The sequence below is a fragment of the Loxodonta africana genome, chromosome 3, assembly GCF_030014295.1.
Source record: "Loxodonta africana isolate mLoxAfr1 chromosome 3, mLoxAfr1.hap2, whole genome shotgun sequence".
In the NCBI taxonomy this organism is placed as follows: Eukaryota; Metazoa; Chordata; class Mammalia; order Proboscidea; family Elephantidae; genus Loxodonta; species Loxodonta africana.
In genome coordinates, this window is record NC_087344.1 from 55,996,482 (window position 1) to 56,022,916 (window position 26,435).

At 37.2% G+C, this 26,435-nt stretch overlaps 1 protein-coding gene across 21 annotated transcripts in view; it reads right to left on the minus strand.

Annotated features, from left to right (window-relative positions):
• EIF4G3 (eukaryotic translation initiation factor 4 gamma 3) overlaps positions 1 to 26,435 on the minus strand; it is a 389,785-nt gene that overhangs the window by 124,406 nt on the left and 238,944 nt on the right. For 17 of the 21 annotated variants that reach the window (XM_064281421.1, XM_023551957.2, XM_023551955.2 and 14 more), the window contains 3 exons: positions 23,658 to 23,780; positions 7,766 to 7,874; positions 38 to 880 (listed from right to left, as the gene is read on the minus strand). In XM_064281421.1, the coding sequence (XP_064137491.1) occupies positions 38 to 880; positions 7,766 to 7,874; positions 23,658 to 23,780 (1,075 nt within the window). The remainder of the gene's footprint in view (positions 1 to 37; positions 881 to 7,765; positions 7,875 to 23,657; positions 23,781 to 26,435) is intronic. The other 4 variants (XM_064281426.1, XM_023551960.2, XM_064281418.1 and 1 more) reach the window with 1 other exon arrangement.

Genomic DNA, 26,435 nt, shown 5'->3' on the forward strand with positions numbered 1-26,435 from the left:
CAGCAAGTATAAGATCATTAATGGCAGAGAAGCTTACCTGTGACAGGGCTCTTTCTTGAATTTAAGCTCTGAGAATCCATGATCTCTTCTGTTTGCCCATCTGCTTCTGCCTCTATTTTGTTTTGAATCTCTTTTCCATCTTCATTAAAGCAAGTTCTTATGCTCTTGTCCTCTTCTAAGACTCCCTGAACTGTGGTGGGAGCACTGGAAGTACTAATGGTAGTGGCAGCAGCAGGAACAATGGCTGGAGTGGGAGGAGGAGAGGCTGGAGGAGTTGGAGGAGATGGAGAAAAGGAAAGAACTGTGGAAGGGGTAATGGGAGCTGGGGCATATTCCACTTTCATTTCTTCTGGGGGATTTTCCAGAATTTCCAATTCAAGAGTCAATGGCAGCACCTCCTGTTTTACTATTTCCACAATGCTCTCTGTGGCTGGTAATTTTTCACTAACTCCATTCATTTCATTAATGAGGTTAGTACTAGAAATCAGTGGAGTATCATTAGGTGCGACACTACAGGGTTTCTTGCATATATCATCATCAATTTCATCTGTTGGTGAAGGGTCTGATATTTCTGTGCAACATGTAGGGCTGGGTATAGGAAATGTGTCCTCTTTTGGGGAAGAGAGTTCACATCTGTCATCTATAGCACTGGTAAATATTGATTGGCTACTAAGAGCAGCAGAGACGGGGGAGGCAATCGTATTACGCGCAATTGGAGAAATAGTGGTAGGTGACACAGGCAGAGGAAGCTCTGGTGTGGATTCTATTGCAGTAGTCGTCTCAGACACCTGGGCTGCTTGTTCTTTCTTCTCTCCACTAAGGACTAGCCTAAGAACTGGAGAAGGAGGCTTTACCACTGGATCTGGTTTTGGCTTCTCTTCTAAGAAAGAAAAAACAAAAGCGTTTTAAGAATAATTTGTAGATCAGAAACTATACTGTATTATTTTTGATTAATTCTTTTATCTTCTTAATCTAAATCACGGGCTACAGAATAGACGCCAAAATATTAGACTTACTCTGCTACTCTGAAAATACTGTCATTGTTTTTCCCATTACATCCACAATTACTTGGTCTCCATTACATATAAAATTTATTTTGGAGTAAGATCAATTCACCAAATGATTATGTCAAGAATACAATGGAACAGCTCATCAAAACTGAGATGGGAACAGGGCTTTTCTTTAAGGTAGACAAAACTTAATCTCTATCATTTACCTTGTTCCCTGAGGAAAATTTTTCTACCTGGGGTGCACTGTAGTGACAGGACACTACATGGGTAAATGAGAGAGGGTTAAATGACTACAAAGAGACTGGCATTACTTTTTATTTGATGTATTTCTGTATGGTTTGGAATTTACTTGTATTACTTTTATTTAAAAAAATATGTTTTAAGAGAGACCATCATAACCTCAGTGAAATTTCAAGTTGCTGAACATAAAAAAATGTAAATTTAGAAATTAACTTTCATTCATCAAAAGAAGTACACAACCAGAAATAATGAAAGGATTAAAAATAGAATATTATTCTGTGTTTTCAAATGCAAAAGAAAAATTATATGTATGTATATATATAATTATATGGAAACCCTGGTGGCATAGTGGTTAAGTGCTGTGGCTGCTAACCAAAAGGTCAGCAGTTCAAATCTACCAGGCGCTCCTTGGAAACTCTATGGGGTGGTTCTACTCTGCCCTATAGGGTTGACATGAGTCAGAATCGACTCGATGGCAATGAGTTTGATTTGATTTTTATATAATTTTATATATATATATAAAATAATATATACACCTGAAATATTTTAGAATACATAAAATGTGTGTGTGCGTGTCTGTGTGTGTGTTCAAACAGAGAACAAGAGCAAGAGTGAGACTGAAATTAATTTGTCACAATAAAGGTCCAGAAAAATGCAAGGAAGGACGTGATTCATCCCTGAGAAAATGAAACCAAAGTAGATTTAGACGTGCTTTTGGTCTTACAAAAAAAAAATTTTTTTTTTTTTGGTCTTATGCTTCCTAAGCATGATGAACAGGCTCCACTGCAAAAGAGATACACATAAATATGTTTATCATATGCAAACAAAAATTTTAAGCACTACTAAAAGACAATCTGAACTGCAAAGGACTTTACTTTCCCCTCCAGACATCTTTACACACCAGTGACAATGGGCCTTTACAGTAAACTGTAGTTAGTAAGTGTGTCTGTGAGACTATGCTCAGTGAATCAGATAACCAGATGGTAAATATTAACATTAAACTGTTAAAGCTTTATTCGTTCACTGTGACTACATTTATAGGTCTTAAAATTCACTTTATGGGCATAGAAGCTAGTGCTTCTAAAATTGGACTTTGCCTTCTATTGACTATAGTGGTGAAATGAAATCAATAGGCTCTCACTACCAAATCCCACAGACTAAGTTGCCAGGACAGGAGGCAAAAATATTTTAAGTGAGAAAATCTCTCTGATGCAAATAATTTCCAACTCAGAATAACAGCTACATGGGCCCCCCAGATTCCATTAGAAGAACACATCAGAATAGCACCCTTATGACCACTGAATAAAGTCTAGATGCAGTAAAGTAAAAAATAAAGAATAATTCTGGCATTAACAATCTAATAAGTACTCCAACTTGATGACTAATTCTGGGGAAAAAAATTTCTGATAGTGAAAAATCAAACAAAAGTATATCTGGGGCTGATAATACACATGTATATTCTCTTTTAAAAATCTAGTAATAATGCAGAGAAACAGAAACAAAAAGGTGTTAATTCTTTTAAGAGCTCCTCATTCTGAAATAAAAGTCGCTTAAACCACTCAATAAAGTTTTAATATAGAATGCTGGGAAGTACAATACAAACCAAACCCACTGCTGTCGAGTCTACTCTGACTCATAGCGACCCCACAGTACAATACAGAGGATCTAAATAAAGAACATTGATTTTATTCCTGTAAAGGCTTTTACTATAAAGACTATGATAGTTTGAAATGTAATATACTGCTTTAAAAATGTTTATACTGTTTGACCATCTTTAGGAATTTGTAGGAATTCCATCCTTAAGATATTTTCATAAGGAAATAATCATGAAAGAAAGAGTAAAGACTAAGGTCTGGGATATTTGAGGCAACACTTTATAACAGAAAAAACTGGAAATAAACTAAATGTACAACAAGAGGGATTTATGAAAAACTGATGATCTGGGCATATCATGGGATATTATGCAATCTCTTAAAATGAGCTTTTAAAAGCATAATGACATGGTAAGTAGTTATAATAAAGATATATATATAGGGCACAAACTGTATTAGAACATAAAGCTAATTTTGTAACTTAAAATTATATAAATAACGATATATATGAATAGAGGAAAATCTGGAATTACACAGAGGTCATTAGTAATGGTTCCAGGTGAAGAAACAACAGATTTCTTTCCTTTTTTGTTTATCACCATTTTCTCTATTTTTCACATATTTATGAGAAAGAAAAAATAACACCTCTTTTATTTTCATATTGTGGTGGTACCAACTGCCTATATGAGTGCCTTTTGGTTGACTAAGAGGGTGCTACTGTCATTTAGTGGGCAGAGGCCAAGAACCTTAAGCGCCCTGAAATTTGAGGGACAGTTTCACTTGAAAAATAATAAAGCCAAAAACCCATGGCTGTTGAGTCAGTTCCAACTCATAGCAACCCCACAGGACAAAGAAGAACTGCCCCATAGGATTTCCAAGGCTGCAACCTTTACTGAAGCAGACTGCTGACCTTTCAGTCAGCAGCCAAGTGCTTTAACCATTGTACCACCAGGGCTCCTTTGAAAAATAACTGTTATTGTTAGGTGTCTGCGAGTTGATTCCGATTCACAGCGACCCTGTGTGCAACCGAATGAAACACTGCCCGGTCCTGTGCCATCCTCACAATCGTTGCTGTTTGAGCCCATCGTTGCAGCCACTGTATTAATCCATCTCATTGAGGGTCTTTCTCTTTTTCGATGATCCTCTACTTTTATCAAGCATGATGTTCTTCTTCAGGGGACTGGTCCCTCCTGATAACATGTCCAAAGTATGTGAGACAAAGTCTCACCATGCTCATTTCTAAATGCCAACAGAGCAAAATTGCTACACATGTTTGAATTACAACAGAATACCATTCATTAAAGACCTACTCAACACCAGGTGCTTTTAACAGTTACTCTTTTCCTAAGGCACCTTCTAACTCTTGTTTGTGTTTAATTATTCATGCCATATCCTTAATACATTTGACTGAATGCATTTTCTCACTTAGGGAACAACAATCATTTAAGCAGTGTCTACACACCATCAGCACCAACTAAAGGTATTATTTTAATTCATTTAACTATTTTTCTCTTCACAAATCAAGCTGAGGATACCCTATGTCTTTATAAAGTATCGAAAACATTTGGGAAAGGGTGTACTTGTCTGGAACCTTGGTCTTCATGGAAGCATTCCAGCTGATCACATCAAAAACTTTTGAGAAAATCAAAAGTTTAATAATAGCAGCTAACATTTATTAAGCACTTATTATGTGCCAGGAACTGGGCCAAATACCATATAAACATTTTCTTCTTTAATTCTCACCAGTGGGGTAGAAGGTCTTATGTCCCTATTTTACCTATGGGGAAAATGAAGGTTTGAGAGATTAATCACAAGCCCAAGATCACATAACTATCAAGTGCGGCAGCCTGGAAACAATTTCAAAGTCCATATTCTTCCAATTCAGGAAAGGGAAAAACAAAAAAAAAGCTTATGGAAACAGAAGTATGAGGTGAATCAAGCCGGTGGGTGACTTGGGTGCTAACATGAGATTGTTACCCACGCAGACCCTCAGTAATGACATTTCCATTGAGAGAGAAAAACCAATCCAATTGCAGAATGCACAGTCTGTTGTTCCTGGTGGTAACAGCAATATCTGAAACCAGTCCATTTTTGCATCCTAATTTAATTTCGAAAGGAATCTATAGATAAGAATAAAAAAAAATTTTAACTATAGAAGATCAATTTCTATAAATGATGGTGAGCCCTTTCTAATGTTATCTAAATTTATACAGATTTGGTTTAAAAAAATTACTATTTTATATATTGGCAGACTATGAGTGGAATTAGAAAACAGTTACTCAGTTTTCTGGTGAATATTTGGTAAAAGAGGAAGATAGCAGTAGTCCCAAGGAGTTATTTATAAGCTCTATGAAATAAATTTAAAATGTAAATTTTCTTCTCATAATTTTCCCATTTATCCTTATCTATTTTCTTTTTTTTATTTTCTACATCAAATTAAAATGTTGACTATTCAAGTTTCCACTAAGCAAAAAGTTGAGAGGAAACCAATAACTTGCATTCTTTCCTCTGGAAATGCAGACCTAAACATGACAAAATGCTAGGGTCTCATAGTTAGAAAATCTTAGCATTTTTTTCCCCAAAAAAGAACTGCAAACATAATAATACTGTACTTCGGCAACTCAGAACTATCATCATCAGGATATGTTATAAATTTTTTATATTTTAGCACAGGTACAGAGAAAGCCTACAAACAAGTCTGCAGAGAAGATATATTTTAAGGCCTCTGAGCATGGGACGTATTCAATATGTTTAGCATAATTCTAAATAGCAAAAGGATTGTAACTGTGCACAAGTGTAATGAAGTAAAGTTTTGAATGGAATATGCTACAAATTCCTCTCCACTTAAATTGTTAACATTCTGAATTTTGACTCAAAGGTGCTTTACCATTGGAGGTAGGAAGTTGATCTTTTGTAACTTACTAACACCACCATACTCCTGAAAGGTGAACGGATTTAATATTAAATAAATTAGCTTGAAACATGGATGAGTCTTCCTGTACATTGTACACTGCTCTGTACTTTGCTAAAAGAAGCATCTGGCAGTGCAACTTTCAGAAGCATGCCAAATTTAGGGTTCATTACCTTTTGATTTAAAACTATCTTATATAACAAATACAGCAACATAGGATTTGTCTCTGCTCAGGTTTACTTTAGTAGGCTCCTCAATACTCAAGGGAAAAGAATGAAATTTTTATTTTAAAACACCATATTATCTTTGCATGTTGTACAAAAACACTGAAATCAGATATTAGAAGTCCTTCTCTGATAGGCTTTATAACTGTGATTAACTTGCTCTAATATTAAATACCTCCACTTTGTATTATGGGCCAATTTCCAAATGCTATTTTAACGAATAATTTTTAGAAAGTATATTTGTTACCAGCCAGCTATACAATAATGAGGAGTTTGGAGGAATGAATTATTCGAGAAAGCAGGTAGCACATATATCATTTACATTCTTGTTTTGAACGAAGTCAGAAACATAAAAGTATGCTTAAAGTCACATGTTCCCCTGTGCCTAATGGGAACTGTCTGCCAATTCTAGCTAAACTAAAAAAAAAACCCATTGCCATGGAGATGATTCTGACTCACAGCGACCCTATAGGACAGAGTAGAACTGCCCCAAAGGGTTTCCAAGGAGCAGCTGGTAGATGTGAACTGCTGACCTTTTTGCCGACCACCAGGGCTCCAATTTTAGCTAAAGTCAACTTAAACTCTAACTAGGCAGGAAAGAAAGAGAGACTATGATAAGGCAGGAGATTTCCCTAAGAGTTTTCTATTTACAATCCAATAGGCATTGCGTATATTTAACATTTGATACTTCATGTTCAAGGTCATTAGGAATAGAGGCCTTATTATGATTCCTGCATCAATAATAAATGGCTAGAATTTACTAGGCGGTTTTCATACGGCAGGCATTTCCAGTCCCCACAACAAAACTGTGAGGCAGGTCTTTTTCATTCCATTCTGTAAGTGAAGAAATTGAGGTTCACAAAGTATGTGATTCACTCAAGACCAATCAGCCAGGTGCAAGACTGAGCCAGGGTTTGAACTCAGCGCTACCTCCAACTGTGGCCATCGAAGCTCAATCTTGTAAGAAGAAAAATTTATCTTTTTTAAAATAGCAAGGCACAAACACACACACACAAAGTCATGCACCGCATAACATCCGTTCAGGCAATGATCGACTGTACATACATCCATAGTCCCATAAAGTTATAAGAGTTCAGAAGTCCCAATCGGAAAATGAGATGTAGCTGATGTAACCGGACATAGGGATCGCAACAGCTTCCCCCACTGAACACGTGTATCCTGTGTCTCTTATACGCAAAGCCATTGCGCTGCCAGGCATATAATGGTATAGTACATATATAACCTGTAATGCATATGTCTTGACAGTCATAATAAATGCCTATGTTACTGGCTTATGTACGTACTGTACTATACTTTCTATCATTATTTTAATGTGAAATTTCCCTACCTACAAATAAAAAGTTTACCACGTAACAGTGTGTGCTGCCTGCAAGGCAGCAGCACCCAGTCTCATGCTCACACAGTGTTCTATTTCACACATTGCATTGTGGACATTAAATGATGCGTGGCTGTGTTGTTCTCGTACACTTTGATTTATCCCCCCTCCTCCCAATGTTGTTCCAACACAACAGTTTAAGGTACCTAAGCATTTACTTATAAATAGACATCCATAGTGGGCCATTAATACAATATAGGGAAAAAATTTTACTAACCACCCATGTTTTAGTTTTCTAGAGGTACAACAGTTCGATTTTTCCTCAAAGTCTGTTTAAAAGTGGTTATCTAATAATCTTCAGATATTTTAATCTTGCTCTTGAATGCTAAGGGCAATGCAATTAATAAAAAAGAGACTAAACATAAGAGGGAGTAAAACAGTCATACACAAACCTTGCTTCTGGTCGCTAGCTGCAGTAACAGGGGTGCTGGCAGCAAGATGAACGCTCTCCACAGTCCCATAAACCACAGGGCTGTGCTCGGGCACCTGGCTGGGCAGCTGCTGGGATTTGAAGTACAAAAAAGGGTGATAATGAGCGTGCGAACATAAAAACTAGCAACATGGAACCCAAGCAAGTGGGGAAGACAGAGTGGGGCAGGTTACAAAAATTAAAAAAAAAAAAAAAAAGGAAAGCAAGGAAAAAATATATAGGCCAATTTAATAAATTGAAAAAGTATATGGGAAGATGGGGAAGGGAGGGAAAGAGGAAGCAGGAAAGGGGAAGGAAAAAAGATGATTACTATTAACCACAGCAAGAGAAGACAGCACAACAGTCATCAATACAATTCATTTTCCACTGTTCCTTCCAAGTACAAGTAGACTTTTCAACCTAACAATAGATGTCACCACCCATGAGGGAATTTAGCATCCTCCAAGTGAAAGACCAAAGGCATTTGGTCAATTTTACTTATAAACTACCTAGCAAAGGAGTTCTTCTGCCAAAAGCAGGACAAACAGAAAATGTGATAGTTGGAAAGCCAGTTACCGATTCAAGAAAATAACAATGAAGGACTACTCCTGTTATTTGTCCATATAATCATACAGGTAAAATGTAATTTGGAAACTAACTGTACTTTCATCTTAAAATGTCTTTAGGTTCTGGGTCAAGGATAGTAGCTTTTCAGTCAGACATATGAATAAAAAAACTGGCTGTTCAGAGCTATGAGGAATCTCTCATTTTCAGTCAGCCAGTGTATTAGAAGCAACAATGCCCCTCAAAATCCAAGCAGAATAGCTTGAGAAAACTGCAGCCATTGTTCATCTTAGAGGGAACAAGAATTACAGAAAGGACAAGAACACTCATTCTACAACACATTCCAGGCAGGTATTCTTTCTGGATTTCAGCGTTACACAAAAGCCACAAAACGAAGCAGTGTCTCTCCTCGGAGATCTAAGGTCATTTTTGGTAGCTAAAAAAATAATAATAAAATAAATAAATATATAAATATATTTTTTTTCCCTATAGTTTCCTGTGTTGAATTCTGTCAGCGCCATCAGAGCACAGCTCCCTGCACAATTCTGTTTTTATTTGGGGTGGAGGAGGTATGGATGTGGGTGAGTTTGGGTGGGTAGGGTCAGTTAAAAGTGAGAGTTAAAAAAAATATTTCCAAGTCAGTGACTCACTTAAAGCAGGAATATAAGATGAAATATATCAGTTTGGACATGAACCATTTATGATGACAGATGTCATTTAAGTAAGAACGCTGGAAAGAATATATAATATATAATATATAATATATAATATATAATATATAATATATAATATATAATATATAATATATAATATATAATATATAATATGTAATTCACATTTGACTATACAGTCAGGAATAGGGAAAATGCTATAATCTCACCTATTCATTACATCATGAAAATGTTCATATTCAAAATTATCAGTAAATGAAAACTATTAAAATTATATTCCCATATTTAAAAAAGAAGAGTTACTGTTTTACTTTAAGTCATGGACAAATAATTGAAGAGTACTGCCAGTATTACTGTATCCTGAATGTTCAGTTTCAGTGAAAAAAATCATTGTACTATTGAAATTCAAAAATTGGAAATGCTTCACAGCTATAAAAGAAAATACAGACTCAGTTCAACTCTACTGGCTAAAAATAGGTACGGAACAAAGGAAACACTCCACGTTATTCATTATTTACTAAACAATTATCCACATTTCCCAGGAAAGAAAGATTTGTGAATTGTGTCATTTACCTGAAAGGAAGAAAACGTGAACTATGTCAACTGACTGAGAAATTAACAACCAAAAAAAGGCATAATTGCAAAAACTGTGTTGCCAAAATGACATCATTATACAATGTGGATGTTTAAAATAGTAAAAGGCTGTCGATACATGTAAATCTACACAGATCAGGGGGGGTTTTAATCTAAGATTGCAATATCTTTAATCATATTAAAGAGACAACTGCACAGAGAATTTTTAAATTAACAAAGTCCTATGAAGAATTTATAAAGACTCATAAAAAAGGAGCTAACAGGTTGATTGTTCCCAATCCAAGTATCCAGTACTTAGTTACACGTCCACAAAATGCTAGGGAGGTGCTTCTAAAGTTTCCTGAGCTGTCAAATGAAAAGGAATAGAGATCTTACAGTCCCTCTCGGCTTTAACATTCTATCAGCCTCTGAAAGTACCAATACACTGTATTAACACAGAATAATCTTCAATGCCTTAATCTTGTTCTAAATTAATTTTAATTAGGATAATCCTTCAAATTTTAGTTTAACCTCTAATTTCTCTCTTCTCTCCCAATGAACTAACTCAACTATAAATAGTCCCTCATAAAGGAGTTCCATGTTTTTTCAAAGTACAAACAATCACAACCTATTTTATCTAACTAATTTAAGTCAGAAAAATCAGGAAATACACCAAATATTGTCACTCAAAATGTCACATTCAATGCCATATGCATTTCATTTAATAAGGAAATGAAGCTTTTGAGTAGCTAGAGAACCTAGACACAGGTGGGAATGAAAACTCATAGAATCATTCTGGAAGGGTAGCATCTACAGTATCAAAATGTAAAAGGATTCAATAAAGACACTCAGAAAGTTAGCGTTAAAGGTCAGGTTTGATTTAGCAACTCTTTCTACATTGTTGCAACAGTTCATAATTTATGTCAATGCTAAGCTATCCTCAACAAAATTCTTTAAAATTAAGGCTGTAGTTGGCAGAGAAAATAAAAACATAGGGTTTCGAAGGAGTGGCTGGTGGATTCGAACTACCAACCTTCTGTTAGCAGCAGTAGCTCTTAGCCACTGTACCACCAAGGCTCCTAGATTCCTGATAGTGCCCAAGAAATTAATTTCCTTTATAAATTCTACTTGGCAATCCATCTGTTGAAGATTTATATATTAAATTTGAAGTACCAGCCTCAAGGGAAAATGATAGGCTTGGGTTCAAATACTAGATTAATTCATTCACTTTTTTTTTTTTTTTCATAGAGTGCTTACCTATTAGGTACCAGACTCCATAGAAGGCACAGGCAACAAAATCTCGAGTTGTCGTCAAATACCTCTTAGTACAATTTTAAATTCATTTCTCTTTACGCAGTCAACATTGTTTCTGCCTAGAAAGGGGTAACCTGCCTTTCTTTGCTTTTTCTTTTAATCTTGTACACGACAGAATTCAACAGAACAGAGGAAGTTATAGATAGAGGGTCATCAAACTATGGCTCAGGGATCAACACCTGTTTTTGTACAGCCCATGAGCAAAGAATTTTTTTACATTTTTAACTGGTTGGGGGAAAAAATTAAAAGAATATCTCTTGACAAATGAAAAGTACACTTACTCCTCACTTACTGACATAGTTAGGTTCCAAAGACCAGGTATTTATGCAAAAATTAGCCCTATATGATCATGGAAGATGACCACATCAGATCACAAAATGGAAGATAATGACATCATTGCATAACTGCCAAATTACATTATTACATAACTGTCCAATCACATCATTACATATCTGTCAAACCACTAAGAATCATGGCCCAGCCAAGTTGACACATAACCTTAACCATCACACCAGCATTACTCTTGCCTCACACCTCAGTGTTCATTACTACCAGACGTATGTTGTTAATATGCAAAAGAGTCAGAGAGTAGATTTTTTACTACTGTCATAAATGAGAAATGTAGGATAACAAGATAGTCAGTAAATGAGTAGATGTACATAAAATTCAAGTTTCAAAGTCCATAATAAAGTGTTATTGAACAGCCATGGCCACACATTTATGTACTGTCTATGGTTGCTTTCATGCCACAACAGCAGAGCTGAGTAGTGGTAAGAGACTCTTTCCATCCACCTGCTTGCAAATTCTAAAATATTTACTACCTGGACTCTTACAGAAAAAAATTGCTGACCCTTGTTATAACACAGTGAAAGAAAGTCAGAGACTCCAAATAGCTACATAAATATAAGGAAGAAGTTAATGTAATTTAGTGATTATAAAAGGCTACTTAAGTGCTTTACATTTTATTATTTCAGGTATAAGTGATTTTTTTTTTTAAAAGCCCCATTCAGTGACTTCAAAATAATCCTTATAATAAATACCTAGTATGTTTAACATATATAAATCCTGGGAATAAACAAGCATACCCCCATGAAGAAACATTATGAAAATAGAGAAGGAAAATAATAATATAGCTAATGACACCAAGAAAAAGGATCAAAACATGCCTCTTTCATAAGTGGGAGAGAATTCTCTGACATTCATTCATTAGAAAAATGTGTGTGAAGTTTTTCCCCTAGTGCCTACCAGGTACAAAGAACTGAGAATCCACTTGTGACTAAAACAGACAAAATTCCTTAGCTTCATGGAACTTATATTCTATCAAGGAAAAAGATATTAAAGAACAAACATAAAATTAATCATTTAACAATAAAGGCTATAAAGTTCTATACTGGAGCACAGAAAAGAGTATGGAGATAGTACATAATCTAAGGTTCTGACTTTGTATGCGTGGGAAAGGATTTTTCGAGGACACAAAATTTACCCTGAACTTTAAAGAATCAATGTGAAGGTAGGCATGCAGGAGGCACATGGGAGGAAGTGAAGGAGGAAGCATTTCAGGCAGAATGAACAACACGTACAAAGGTTCAATGACGGCTCTGAAAGAAAAAGATGTGATCACCAAGCTTGTGTGAGAGAAATGTAGGAGAAGCATGGTGTGAAATAAGTCAGGCAGTGGCAGGGCCTTACAGGCCACACCAAGGGTTTTGATCTTTATCCTCATAGCAACAGGTGCCCAGGGAAAGGTTTGAAGCAGCAGCATGACATAATCGGATTTGTGTTTTAAGAAGATCCTTCTGTCTACCTCATGGAGAATGGACTGAGGGAAGAAGAGTGGTTACAAGGACATAATTTATAAAGTTATTGCAGTACCTCAAGGGAAATAGTTTTGGTGGTAATAATGGAGGGACATGAATGGATTTCATTGAAATAACAGAGGTAAATTGATGGAACCTGGTAATTAATTAGATTTGGTGGGGAGGGTGTCAATGAGGAGAGGATGGAATAGAATCAAGAGTCCAGAAACAAACTCATACCTCTATGGTCATCTGATTTTTAAACAAAAAAATTTTCTGATTTATGAGAGGTGTACCAGTCATTGAGATAGGGAGCACTGGAAGAGCTATCAGGCTTTGGGTGTCAGGGTGTTGGGGAAGGGAGTCTGAAGTGCTTCTGATACACCTAAGTGTACAGATCAGGTAGAAAGAAGGATATGTATGCTGAAGCTTAAAAGAGCAGTCTCTTCTGACATCCATTTTGGTCTTCCTGTCTTTTTAATGGCCTCTTGCTTTCTTCATGTATGCTGTCCTTGATGTCATTCCAAAACTCGTCTGGTCTTCAGTCATTAGTGTTCAACACATCAAATCTATTCTTGAGATGGTCTCTAAATTCAGGTGGGATATACTCAAGGTCGTACTTTGACTCTCCTGGACTTGTTCTAATTTTCTTCAGTTTCAACTTGAACTTGCATATGAGTAACTGATGGCTGATACACAGTTGGCCCCTGGCCTTGTTGTGACTGATGATACTGAGCTTTTCCATGGTCTCTTTCCATAGAAGTAATCGATCAATTTTCCTAGATTCATACTTCATACATTTCACGTCCTGATTATTAATGGGTATTTGCAGCTGTTTCTTCTCATCTTGAGTCAGGCCACACCAGCAAACGAAGTCCCCAAAGCTTGACTCCATCCACATCATTAATGCAGACTCTACTTTGAGGCGGCATCTCTTCCCCAGTCATCTTTTGAGTGCCTTCCAACCTTGCAGGCTCATCTTCCGGTACTGTATCAGACACTGTGCCGCTGCTATTCATAAGGTTTTCGCTGGCTAATTCTTTTCAGAAGTAGAGTGCTGGGTCCTTTCTCCTAGTCTGCCTTTGTCTTGAAGCTCCGCTGAAACGTGTCTGCCATGGGTGACCTTGCTGGTACCTGAATACCGGTGGCATAGCTTCCAACATCACAGCAACACACAAGCCCCCACAGTAAGACAAACTGACAGACACGTGGGGGTAAACTGTAACAACAGCAGTGAAAGTGGTGAGAACAGATCAGAGAGGAACTGCTGAGGTAGCGGTGGTGGATCATGTGAAAAGGTAGTGAAATTGTTTAGTGCTTGGCCACCAACAGAAAGATCGGTGATTCAAATCTACCCAGCAGCTCGGACAAAGAACTGACAATCTGCTCCTGTAAAGGTTAAAGCCTAGAAAATCCTATGGGGCAGTTCTACTCTGTCACATGAGGTCACTGAGTCTAAACTGACTGGATGGCACACAACGAAGATGACTCCCAGGCTTACTGTCCGAGCAATGGGGTTATTGTTGTTAGGTGCCCTTGAGTTAGCTCTCACAGTGACCCTATATACAACAGAACAAAACTGTCCGGTCCTGTACTATCCTCACAATCCTTGCTATGTTTTAGCCCATTGTTGCAGCAACTGGGTCAATCCATCTTGTTGAGGCTCTTCCTCGTTTTTGCTACTTTACCAACTATGATGTCCTTTTCCAGGGACCGGTCCCTCCTGATAACATCTCCAAAGTATATGAGATGAAGTCTCACCATCCTTGCTTCTAGCGAGTATTCTGGCTGTACTTCTTCAAAGACAGATTTGTTCATTCTTCTGGCAGTCTATGGTACATTCAATATTCTTTGCCAACACCACAATTCAAAGGCATCAATTCCTCTCCAGTCTTCCTTATTCACTGTCCAGCTTTTGCACACATATTAACCGACTGAAAATACCATGGCTTGGATCAAGCACACCTCAGTCCTCAGAGTGACGACTTTGCTTCTTAACACTTTAAAAGAGGTCTTTTGCAGAAGATATGCCTAATGCAATACGTCATTTGATCTGGTGACTTCTGCTTCCATGGATGTTAATCACGGATCCAAGTAAAATGAAATCCTTTACAATGTTAATATTTTTTCCATTTATCACGATGTTGCTCATTGGTCCAGTTGTGAGGATTTTTATTTTCTTTATGTTGAGGTGTAATCCATACTGAAGGCTGTGGTCTTTGATTTTCATCAGTAAGTGCTTCAAGTCCTCTTCACTTTCAGGAAGCAAGGTTGTGTCACCTGCATATTGAAGGCTGTTAATGAGTCTTCCTCCTATCCTGACACCACATTCTTCTTCATATAGTCCAGCTTCTCAAATTATTTGCTTAGCATATATATTGGATAAGTGTGATGAAAGGTTACAACCCTGATGCACACCTTTCTTGACTTTAAACCATGCAGTATCCCCTTGTTCTGTTCAGATGCCGTTTATGCTGCTGAAGGTAATTGCAATGAAAAAGTTGCTAGTCTTGCAAAATTCTATCATGCAATTTCCAGCATAATTTCCATCACCAAGACCATATTTTCCAACTGCCGAACCTTCTTTGTTTCCAACTTTCGCATTCCAATCACCAGTAATTATCAATGCATCTTGAGGCATATTTAATCAACTTCAGATTGCAGAAATTGGTAAAAATCTTCAATTTCTTTGTCTTTGGCCTTAGTAGTTGGTGTGCAAATTTGAATAATAGTCATATTAACCAGTCTACCTTGTAGGTGTAAGGAAATTACCTCATAACTGACAGTGTTGTACATCAGGATAGATCTTGAAATGTTCTTTTTGACGATGAATGCAATGCCATTCCTCTTCAATTTGTCATTCCCAGGACAGTAGACCATATGTTTGTATGATTCAAAATGGCCATACCAGTCCATTTCAACTCACTAATGCCTAGGATATCGATCTTTATGAATTTCCATTTCATTTTTGATGACTTCCATTTTCTTACATTCATACTTCATACATTCCATGTTCCAATTATTAATGGATGTTTGCAGCTGTTTCTCCTCATTTTGAGTCATGCCGTATCAGCAAATGAAGGTCCCAAAAGCTTTATTCCATCCATGTCATTAAGATCAACTCTACTTTGAGGAGGCAATGGGGTGCACTGTGATATAATTTACTGAGAAAAGGACAATAGTGGGAGCATTTCAAACCCCTGAAGAAATGGTTTATAACACAGGAGTAGCAAACTCAGATGCCTCCATTAACCATAAATGGGTGATGCAAAAGGGAGTATAACATAAAAGTAGAACAGTATGACAAACTACAGAATATATGCTCAGGGAGAAAGCTTTCAGATTTTAAGAGTTTTTTTGTCTTTAAACACTGAATTGATAAGACAAAACATGTTCAACAGAGAGAACTTTCCACTTGAAGGCGAAAAAAAAAAAAAGACTGCTAAGGTCCCTGGAATGATGAGGGAAACCCAGACACCCAAGATAAAAGTTGCTAGGCTATGCTAGAGGACTTAACTTTAAATGATTTTAAGGTTCCAGTGGGGGATGGAGAAACAAGAATAGCTGGGGAAATGCTAAAAAGCAGGAGTAAAGTGAATGGAATTCTCTCTAAAATATTAAAAGTATTATAAAGCTATATATCTATGATAGTATAGAAATGGTATTAAAAACAGATCAAAGGAATATAATAGTCCAGAAACAGACCCATGTACATATGATAATCCAGTACATGATTAAAACAGCATTTTACAATAAGGCAATAATATTGAAACCAGAGGTAAGTCATTTGGTAAAAAAAAAAAAAAGGAAGCAGCAGCAGCAGGATCCGAACCTCATTGTTTATACCAAAACAAATTCTTTAAAAATAAAGTTAAAATAACCAAATCACGTAAGTACTAGAAGAAAATATATGTGAGTAGTTTTATCTTGGATGGGAAAGTCTTTCTAACTATAAGCTCCAAATCACAAATTATTTAGGATAAAACAGAAATTTGTAAATACAGAAATTTGAAAACTTCCATAAGACAGGAGGCACCGTTAACAAACTTAAAACGCAATTATCAAACTAAAAAAAAGTTACCCATGTCAAAGGAAGCTCTTTAATATGTAAGGAGCTCCTATAAATCAGAGAAAAATCATCACCCCAAAATAAATCTGGACAAATTACATGAACAGACGATTCATACACACACACACACAAATAACCAGTGAACATCAAAAAATTCTAAACTTTAGAAATCAATAAATAAACATTAAATAAAATATTTTTAATCTATCAGATAAACAGCGATGTAGGCAAAGGGGCATTCTCGTATGCTGCAAGGGGGAGATTGACTAGTACATTTCTGGAGGATAGGAGATAACACAATAATCCCCAAAACAAGTATACAATGTTGTTCATCACGGCATTGTTAATATTAGTGACAAACAAGAACTATGAGCACACATCAATAGGAGTCCAATTAAGTAAACTATGGTACATTCAAGGAAAGGGATGGTATGCAGACATTAAAAATTATACCTGTAGTCTACACAATCACTGAAAACTATCTAAGGTAAAATCATACAAAATCAAAAAAACCAAACCCAGTGCCATCAATTTGATTCCAACTCACAGCAACCCTATAGGAAAAATCAAAAAAACCAAACCCAGTGCCATCAATTTGATTCCAACTCACAGCAACCCTATAGGACAAAGTAGAGCTACCCCACAGGGTTTCCAAGGAGAAGCTGGTAGATTCGAAATTGCCCACCTTTTGGTTAGCAGCTGAGTTCTTAACCACTGTGCCAACAGGGCTCCAAAATCATACTACTCAACTGCAAAGGTCTTCATGTGATTTCACGAAAAATTATGAAAAAAAAAAAACAAACCATAGACTCAAGTGAAAAGGGATAGTTTAAAATAAGACAAAATTTAACTAGGCTAATGTGTCTCATAAAGAAGCCCTAGTGGCGCAGTGGTTAAGTGCTCATCTGCTAACAGAAAGGTCAGCAGTTCAAACCAACGGTTGCTTCGTGAGAGAAAGGATCTGGCAATCTGATCCTGTAAAGACTGCAGCCTAGGAAACCCTATGGGGCAGGTGTACCCTGTCATATAAGGTTCACTATGTCAGAATCGACTTGACGGTACACAACATGTCTCACAAATGCATCTTTATTGGGATGCAAACAACTTAAAAGAAACTAAAGTATCTCAAAAATGGCCTTAAGACAGATTTTCTTGTTTTCTTGCTTTAGGAAACTTCTACAAGCAATGAAGCTGGAGAATATGTTTGATTAAAAAAGCAAGACATTTTTACAAAACCCTGTTGGAGACCAGATGGAATCAACAACCCTGCCCTATAATTCTAAGTAGGAATCCCTGAACGTCTGTGCGTAAATTCATTTTAAATTATGGAACAATTTAGTGTTTGCCACCAAGGATCTCTCGGTTCATTATGATATCTCATTTAAAATCCTGGAGAGAATTTACTCCATGCTCAGATACATATTTAAAGTTTACAAGTCTCTTCATATTATAAAAAGTAGTATTTTTAAGTCAAAGCTGGTTACTAACGATAAGTTATTTTATTAGGAATGAAGTGCAATGTGATTTAATTCAACAATCACTGCCTTTAGTCACAACTAAAACAAAACTGTGCCTACATGCTTCAAGGTACAGAATGATATTAATTCCTCAGTGCCTAGGACTGAGATGACATGACGAAATTAAAAGTTATGGCTGGAGTTGTTCACATTATACAGGTATCACCTTTAAATTTTTTATGCAGGAACTCTTACTTATGGTACATACCTTATAAAATCATTATTACCTAAGCTTCAAAACTGAAATCTAGGAAACTATGAATAAACATGAAACGAACTAATTAACAAGTGGTCACAGAAATATAAGATTTCCAGGTATCAAGTTTATAAGCACCTCTTTCAAAGATGGAATAACATGCTGACCTCGGTAATTATTTTCTCAAATGACAGAAGAGGCTATGTCTATGAACTGTAATCATCTACATGGGCACAAGTATACGCATATGTGTGTTTCTTACGTATTAAGATCTAAAATCTCCAGATAATTTTAAAATTCTGGAAGCTGAACAGTTTCAAGTTCAATCTACCTCTTTTAGGATAAAAACAAGAACAGCAAAAACCTGTTTCTCCTCTACATTCTCCTTACATAAATCCACTGCAGTTTCTCACAATTAACTCTTCTTAGAATGATTACTTGCTAAAAATCAAACTCATTATCCTTTCTTCAAATATTCCCATATACTACATGTTATGTTTTACTATAAATCCAAGTGTCTAAGCTTGAAGCCACCACTCGTCTGTCAGTTTGTTGTCCTTTGGTGGCTTGCATGTTGCTGTGATGCTGAAAGCTATGCCACTGGTATTTCAAATACCATCAGGGTCACCCATAGTGGACAGGTTTCAACGGAGGTTCCAGGCTAAGACAGACTAGGAAGAAGGACCTGGTCATCTACTTCCAAAAAAACTGTCTGGTGAAAACCTTATGGATAGCAGCAGAACGGGACCTGGCAGTGTTTCGTTTTGTTATGCATAGGGTTGCTGTGAGTTGGAATTAACTTGACGGCACCTAACAACACAACAAGCTTGAAGAATAATTACTCCTGACTCTTTTCTTCCCCTTACATCTCGGGGGACCATACGTCCCTGATTACATGGGTTTATGCCTGTTCTCTCAGTATAATGATTAACAGCATCCCTGTTCATTCCCCACAGTGCCCCAGTCTGGATGATAAATTATATGGTTACTCTTATTATAATTTTAACTAGTTAGTAACCAATTGCTGAACATCTTTCCAACTGGCTCCCTTGTCCTTCAACTGACTTCCTCATTTCTCACCTGAAATGTCACAATAGCCTCCCTTCATCTGATTTTCCTCCTGGATGTGCCCTTTTGCACATAGGCTCTCTCTTCCTGGAATAGTCTTCTCCCTTTTTCGTTTTGTAAACACCAATCTGTGAACTCAGATTAAATGGCATCTTTGCCGTGAAGTCTTCTTAGTCTTTCTGTCCTCTATGTCTCCTAAAATAATAATTAGAATACTAATAACAGACAAGATGTACTGAATGCTTATTATGCACCAGGCACTGAGCTTAAGCAATTTTAAGTATTTTATCTCATTTAGTCCTTATAATAACTCTATACGGCATATTTTCTTTTCTTCATTTTTTAAATGTGGAAACTAGGGCTCTGGGAGATTTAGTAGTTTGGTTAAGCTACAAAACTAAATAGTAGAATTGGGACTTGAAACCAGATATGTCTAATTCCAAGTCAAAGCTTTTAATCAGTACCCTATACTATTTAACCTGTACGATCATTAATAGAGCCCTGGTGGCACAATGGTTAAGCGCTCGGCTGCTAACCAAAAGGTCGGCAGTTTGAATCCACTAGCTGCTCCTTGGAAACCCTATGGGGCAGTTCTACTCTGTCCTATAAAGATGGCAAACGGTTTTTTTTTTTGGTATCATTAATAGGTCTCTGTGATCCACTAGATTTCAATCCGTACAGCAACTCTGCCCCACCTGATCATCTCTGTGCTTTTTAACTTTCTTTATACCCTTTACAGGAAGACTGTCATATATGGTAACTGGTCCTCTATCTGCCTTCCCTAAAGTGACTGGGGCTCCCCCAATGATAGTGAAAAGCTTTGCCATCTATAGCACATGCAACTGTGCCTGACTCAAAGCAGGTACTCTGTAAGGTAAAAAGTAATACAATATTTACTATTCAGGCCTAAATTTTGGTGCACTGGTCATCTCATCTTTGGTCTCACTAACCAGAATGTGGTGCAGAACCTTCTTGGCATTAGCCTGAAGTTGCAAAAGATCTTAGGCTAAATTAATGGATTTTCTTTGGCTAGCATCATGCTATCTATTAATGGCACTGCCAGTGTTCAAAAAGGGCAGATTTTTTACATAAATAAAGATTTCCACTTCTTTTGAACGACAGGTCAACATTTTTATATCTAACAATCAGACAGCAATGGCTGCCTCCTTAAGATGGGGTATATCCTCTCACACTCAACAGTCTCCACCACTCTAAGATTTCTTGGGAAATGAGGCCAAGTGGCAAGTGCCATCACCATGCTTGTGCTGTTGTTTTTTTTATAAGAGGAAAATGAAATATTTCTAGTATCTATGTCTTTGTTAAAAAGGTATTCATCCATTTCATGAATTTTATGCATTTGGAAAGACAGCCGATTAGAAAGTGTAGATTTAATGCAAATTACAGAATAAAATAAACTTAGCCTTCATAGATATTACACCTCAAAATGAACTACTAATGTATCAGTTAATTACTGATGGTCTTTATCAAGTGAAAATGTATGTCCAGTGTGCTTTATGACTATAGAGACACATAGACTCTTAGCAGGCAGGCCCATGGTTCCTAGGCAAAGAGAGAGACAGCAAAAGAGCTTCTGTGGCTACTGGACTAAGCCAAAAGCAAAGAAGTTTCCTGAATAAACTGAATGCTACAAAGGCCAGCGTAGCAGGGGCAGGGGTTTGGGGACCATGGTTTCAGGGGACATCTAAGTCAATTGGCATAATAAAATCTACTAAGAAAACATTCTACATCCCACTTTGGAGAGTGGCATCTGGGGTCTTAAACCCTAGCAAGCGCCCACCTAAGAGGCATCAATTGGTTTCAACCCACCTGGACCAAAGGAGAATGAAGAATAACAAAGACACAAGGTAATTTATGAGCCCAAGAGACAGAAAGGGCCACATAAACCAGAGACTACATCAGCCTGAGACCAGAAGAACCAGATGGTGTCTGGCTACAACCGATGACTGTCCTGACAGGGAACACAACAGAGAACCCCTGAGGGAGCAGGAGAGCAGTGGGATGCAGACCCCAAATTCTCATAAAAAGACCAGACTTAATGGTATGACTGAGGCTAGAAGGACTCCAGTGGTCATGGTCCGCAGACCTTCTGTTAGCCCAAGACAGGAACCATTCCCAAAGCCACTCTTCAGACAGGGCTTGGACTGGACAATGGGACAGAAAATGATCCTGGTGAAGAATGAGCTTCTTGGATCAAGTAGACTAGAGACATGAGACTATGTTGGCATCTCCTGTCTGGAAGGGAGGTGAGAGGGCAGAGGAGGTCAGAAACTGGCTGAATGGACACGAAAAGAGAGAGTGGAAGGAAGGAGTGTGCTGTCTCATTAGGCGGAGAGCGATCAGGAGTATATAGCAAGGTGTATATAAATTTTTGTATGAGAGACTGACTTGATTTGTAAACTTTCACTTAAAGCACAATAAAAATTAAAAAGGGAGGGGGTGGGGAGCTTCTGTAGCTAAAGAGAAAGGGAAAACCAGAAGGGGGTGGAATCAAGCTTGCTAAGATTAAAGAAAAAACAAACCCCAAAAGGAATTTAAATGCAAAAAGATACACTAACACGTCTGAGTTGAGAATTTAAACACAAATCAACAAAGGGTTGTCAACAATACAGCTTGACAGTAACCTTATTTACATTAATGTTCAAAAAAGCAGACCAAAAATTTACCTGCATTAATCAACCAATCCCAATTTTTGCTACAATACACCTTTACCTAATACAGCACGCACATGAATGGCTAATTTAAATTTGCAAATTTTGCTTGTCCCACGCTCACTTCCAGGGAAGAGACTAAAATATAAGGCCTCCTTAATCACTCCAGACTTGGAATATCCCTGGAGAAATAATATGGAATGATAAGAGTCCTATAACAATCATTAATATGACCTTACAACTCATATCTAGGAGGCCACATATTATACTCATCTGGATGCTGGAAGACTGAGATAAATGTCAGTCACTATCATAATTACCAAGTGAAAAAAAAAAAAGTACAACAAAGAACCAAGGTTTAAGCTTACTCAAAATTCAGATTTTCATAAGGTTCTAAGCTCAGTCAGCTATTTCATACCTTCAAGACCATGTTTAAGAACTTTTTTTTAAAACCTATACTACTAAGGTCAAGGCAATAGGGTTATCATTTTGAAATGCCTTAGGTTTGATCACGAATATCACTTGCTTATAAACTAGGCTCTGATGAATTGCTCACCGTGTAGTCACAAGAGTAGGAAGAAAGCAGCCTCCTAATCTTAAATAACTTTTCTTTTATCTGTTATATGCTGGGCTCTCACTTCAGATAATTTTTGAAGATTTGAAAATCACGTATTAAAATTTAAAATGAGCCAGTGATGACATAAAAATCTTGGCACCGGTTACTGTCAAATTTGGGAAATCCCATTCCCTATCGTAGTTTACTAAATTCTAACTCCTCCTGGAATGTCTTTGATTTCTAAAAATAAGAAGCAGAATTTTCAAAAGACTATAATAACCATGTTCCTCACCAGAAACAAAATGGTAACTAAATGGTAGAACTTATCTACTAATAATCCCTGTAAATAATTAAAGGAGATATTTTCCACCCAAGAAGCTCAATTTATGTAGCCCTATAAGGGCTATACCTAAAGCTATACCTGTAACACATCCAGATCTGCCCTGGATGACACAGGCAATCATCTCAAGCAGCACTGTTTTGTAAAAACGTTTAAATTCTCAGCCTTAATGTTTGCATTAACATCACGTGCAGCATTTAATTCCTAAGGTTCCAGAGTAAAAACATAAAATAGTCATTTAATGGTGAGGATTCCATAGGAATGCAGCTCCTTTTGGTATGGTACAGTAGTTCACTAGGAAGAGTGACAGCAGCTGTGCTCTGATGTGAAGACAATATACAGAAATATTACCAATAAAAATCTGCAAGTTGTAGCAATTTGTAAAGAGAAACACGTCTGCTTAAATACCATCTAGATATTCGAGGTTAAGAGACAACTGATGGAAATGGCAAGTACAGAAAGTGGCCATAGAAAAGGAAGCGTTCGGTAGAGGTTAGTGAACAAATACACACCATCATCCATCAAGGCTCACTCTGGCTTACCTGAGGAGGAGTAGGTGTGGATGTAGGTCTCCCTATGGGTGGAGTAGGATTTCTGCTGCCACCTCCAGACATAATCTCTTCTGTTATGTCTTTACCTCCCTGGTTTGGATCTCGAATTCTTATCTATAAATTCAAAATAAAATGGCGTATGTACATAAGGGTGTCTATGTAGTAGATTTAGAGGCATAAGCTGTATCAAAGTTGTAAACTGGGAAACCTGTCAAATATCAAAATTGATAATCCCCAGATTGACTTTGTTTCAACCTCAGAACCATAGGGGGTCAGTAACAGGGATTTAGGCCATTAGAATACCCAGCTAAAATGGGATCTGGTTTGGTGAATTTCTAGATCAAAAAGGCAAGGTATTTATTCTTATCTCAAAACCACTGTCAAACAGACTGATTTTATTTACATTGCTTAACATATGACAAAGCTCATAAGATAGTTGTAGTATCTGGAAGTTTCTCTGTAGAATAAATTTTTAGATGACTTAAGTGGTTTTCTAATAAAATGAAACATGTACATACCCTATGACTTAGAAACAGAAGTTAGTTTATCCTGCAGATAACCTTGTACATGTATATAAGGATGATCACTGCACTAGTGTTTTTCTCCAACAAAGACATGTAAACAGCCTAAAGTGCCATCAAGACCAGAATGGTTGAAAATTATGCTACTTCCTTAAAATTAAATACCACAAAGCCAGTAGAAAGAATGAGGTAGATCTCTAAGTACTGATATGGAAGGATCTTCAAGATGTATCCAGTAACTGAAAAGATGCAAGATGAAGAACAGTGTGTATGGTCTTCTAATTTTAATTTCTTTAAAGGATACTTTTATAGATGTCAGTGAAGATGGTGCTGCAATGGAGATGGAGTTCCCGGGTCTAGGCCTTCTATGCTGGGACAGTGCTAACACACGGAAAGCCCTCTTTGCTTGTCATTACTTCCTGGCTTCTTGAGAATTTCAGGGAATTCCCTAATAAAATCTGTGGATCTGCAGGTTTTTGTTAGTAATATTTCAATCTCAGCTCTTTTTTCAGGTATGAAAATTAGTTGCTACTACAGTTTTACAATTTGCTTCTGATTCACTTGTTCTACTTTCATTTTCATTATCTTTTAAATTCACTTTTCTACATTCTGAGAATGTTCTTCAAGTCTAACTTTTATCATATTGATTCTTTTCACAGTGTAGCTTCTCAACTGTAGTGTCACGATACACTGGCGTCTTCTATTTATCATGACCTGTGCACAAGTAATTTGCTTCTAATAATAAAGTACCAAAGTGTGTGAACCTCATCAAATTTCCCCCCCCTCCGGCTGTGATTTTTTTTTTATTAACTTTTATTGAGCTTCAAGTGAACGTTTACAAATCAAGTCGAACTGTCACATATAAGTTTATATACACTTTACTCCGTACTCCCACTTGCTCTCCCCCAATGAGTCAGCCCTTCCAGTCTCTCCTTTTGTGACAATTTTGCCAGCTTCCAACTCTCTCTATCCTCCCATCCCCCCTCCAGACAGGAGATGCCAACACAGTCTCAAGTGTCCACCTGATACAAATAGCTCACTCTTCATCAGCATCTCTCTCCTACCCACTGTCCAGTCCCTTCCATGTCTGATGAGTTGTCTTCGGGAATGGTTCCTGTCCTGGGCCAACAGAAGGTTTGGGGACCATGACCACCGGGATTCCTCTAGTCTCAGTCAGACCATTAATCTCATCAATTTTTACAAAATTATTTTCAGGGCTATTGCTATAATATCACTCCCATCTATCTTACCTGTGTGAATGCAGGAGTCTTTCTTTATTATAAACATCACGCATTTTGCGTGTTGTGATGGATGTTGTTGTTAGTTGCCCTCGAGTCAGTTCAGACTCATAGTGACCCTATGTCCAACAGAACGGAACACTGCCCAGTCCTGTGCCATCTTCACAATCATTGCTATGTTTGAGCTCATTGTTGCAGCCACTGTGTCAACCCATCTGGTTGAGGGTCGTCTTCTTTTTCACTGATCCTCTACTTTACCAAGCATGATATCTTTCTCCAAGGAATGGTCTCTCCTAATAACATGTCCAAAGTACGTGAGATGAAGTCTCGCCATCCTCACTTCTAAGAAGCTAAGGATAAAAGATTGAAAACTACTCTTCTACAGAAAGTTCTGCAGTGTGAATTTTATATTACTGCACTTTCATTCTCTTAGCAGTTGCTGTCGAGTTAATTGCAACTCATAGCGACCCTACAGGACAGAATAGAACTTGCCCTGTAGGGTTTCTAAGGAGCGGTTGGTGGATTTGAACTGCTAAGCTTTTGGTCAGCAGCCTGAACTCTTAACTGCTGTGCTACCAGGTCTCCTTCATTCTCTTGGGCCTGCCACATTAGAAGAGATGCCTCTGTAACTTACGAAAAACGGTTAGAATATATTTGCTAAATTTTACTGTTTCTTAAAGTAAATCTATGCCACAGGAAGAATTCTTTTGTTTTCCTTAATACTTCGTGCCTTTGCTCTTTGCTAATTTTTCCCCTTTATGTTCATAGCTGGATGGAGAGCTGATGAGGACTGGTGTTAAAGGACAATTCAGATTTGAGAATTGAACTCAAACTCCTCCCATTGAGTGACATCTTGGCAGACTGAACCCTCCCAGTTCTGAAGCTGGAGGGCACGTTGTTATGTAGCACACCTAACTCAATGCATGTTGAAAAATGTTATTAAGCAAACAGTACTTGCTATTTTCAGTTACCTGCTCACACAAATCTTCTAGGCCTAGTGGTAGGGATAT